This window comes from Arachis ipaensis, chromosome B04 (assembly GCF_000816755.2).
Source record: "Arachis ipaensis cultivar K30076 chromosome B04, Araip1.1, whole genome shotgun sequence".
Lineage (NCBI taxonomy): Eukaryota > Viridiplantae > Streptophyta > Magnoliopsida > Fabales > Fabaceae > Arachis > Arachis ipaensis.
The window spans coordinates 16,138,799-16,139,677 of NC_029788.2; the positions used below are offsets into that span (position 1 = coordinate 16,138,799).

The 879-nt window shown below is 49.3% G+C and overlaps 1 protein-coding gene across 2 annotated transcripts in view; it reads left to right on the plus strand.

Moving 5' to 3' along the window:
- Positions 171–879, plus strand: part of LOC110270948 — a 1,655-nt gene continuing 946 nt past the window's right edge. The window contains exons 1-2 of one of the 2 annotated variants that reach the window (XM_021120889.1): positions 171–776; positions 851–879. In XM_021120889.1, the coding sequence (XP_020976548.1) occupies positions 651–776; positions 851–879 (155 nt within the window). In that variant the 5' untranslated portion in view covers positions 171–650. The remainder of the gene's footprint in view (positions 777–850) is intronic. The other variant, XM_021120890.1, reaches the window with a different exon arrangement.

The following is an 879-nucleotide window of genomic DNA, read 5'->3' on the forward strand; positions in this document are numbered from 1 at the left end:
TACTAATTCAAAAATAAATCATAATTTGATAATTTGATAGTATTTTTATAAATATTATTATTGGATTAAAATAGATGTTCAATTACTTTATTACCCCTAATTTTATTCAAAATTACTAAACTATTCCTAACCCTAATTTCTAACCACACACTCACCTCACCCATACTTGCCGCCACTCTCCTCACTTAGCACAACACACACACAACGCACTACACTCTTCTTTACACACACAGCAACAACTTCAAAAAGAAAAAAAAGAAAAGAAACATAAAGAAAGAAAGGGGAAGAAGGAAGGGGGACCGAGGAAGGAAGGAGAGGGGGAGAAGAGTGAGGAGGTGCGGTAGGTGTCACTGCCACCATAGCCGTCGCTGCTGACAGAGGAGAGAGGAGATCTGAGAGAGAAGGAGAGTGCCGCGAGGGGAGCCGCCGCGCCGTTCAGGACCGCCATCGCGTTGCATCGCCATTTGCGCCAGCGCCGAGGAGACTGCGCAGGGAGGAGAGAGAGCGAGATCTGAGGCCGAGCTGAGGTCCAACCACCGCGTCGGAGACCTTTTCGTGTCGCCAGCGTCGCAATCATCGTGAAATCCGTCGCCGCCGCTGCTGTACCCGCGTCGTCGTCGTTCTCATCATGGAGTCGGTTGCCGTCACTTATGGCGGAGCCAGAGAGAAAGAGAGAGCGAGCTCGGGAGCAGAGGATAGAAAGGAGAGACCCGCGCCAGCCACCACCACTTCTGCCGCTCAAAACCCTGCTGCCGCCGCCAGGGAACGCACTGTTGGTAAGGGTTTTAAAGTTTGGTTTATGTTCTTTTGGGTTCTGGGAACTTTTATCGTCACTGCATGTTTATTTCAATCATCCGCCGCCATTGCTTGTTATTCTGA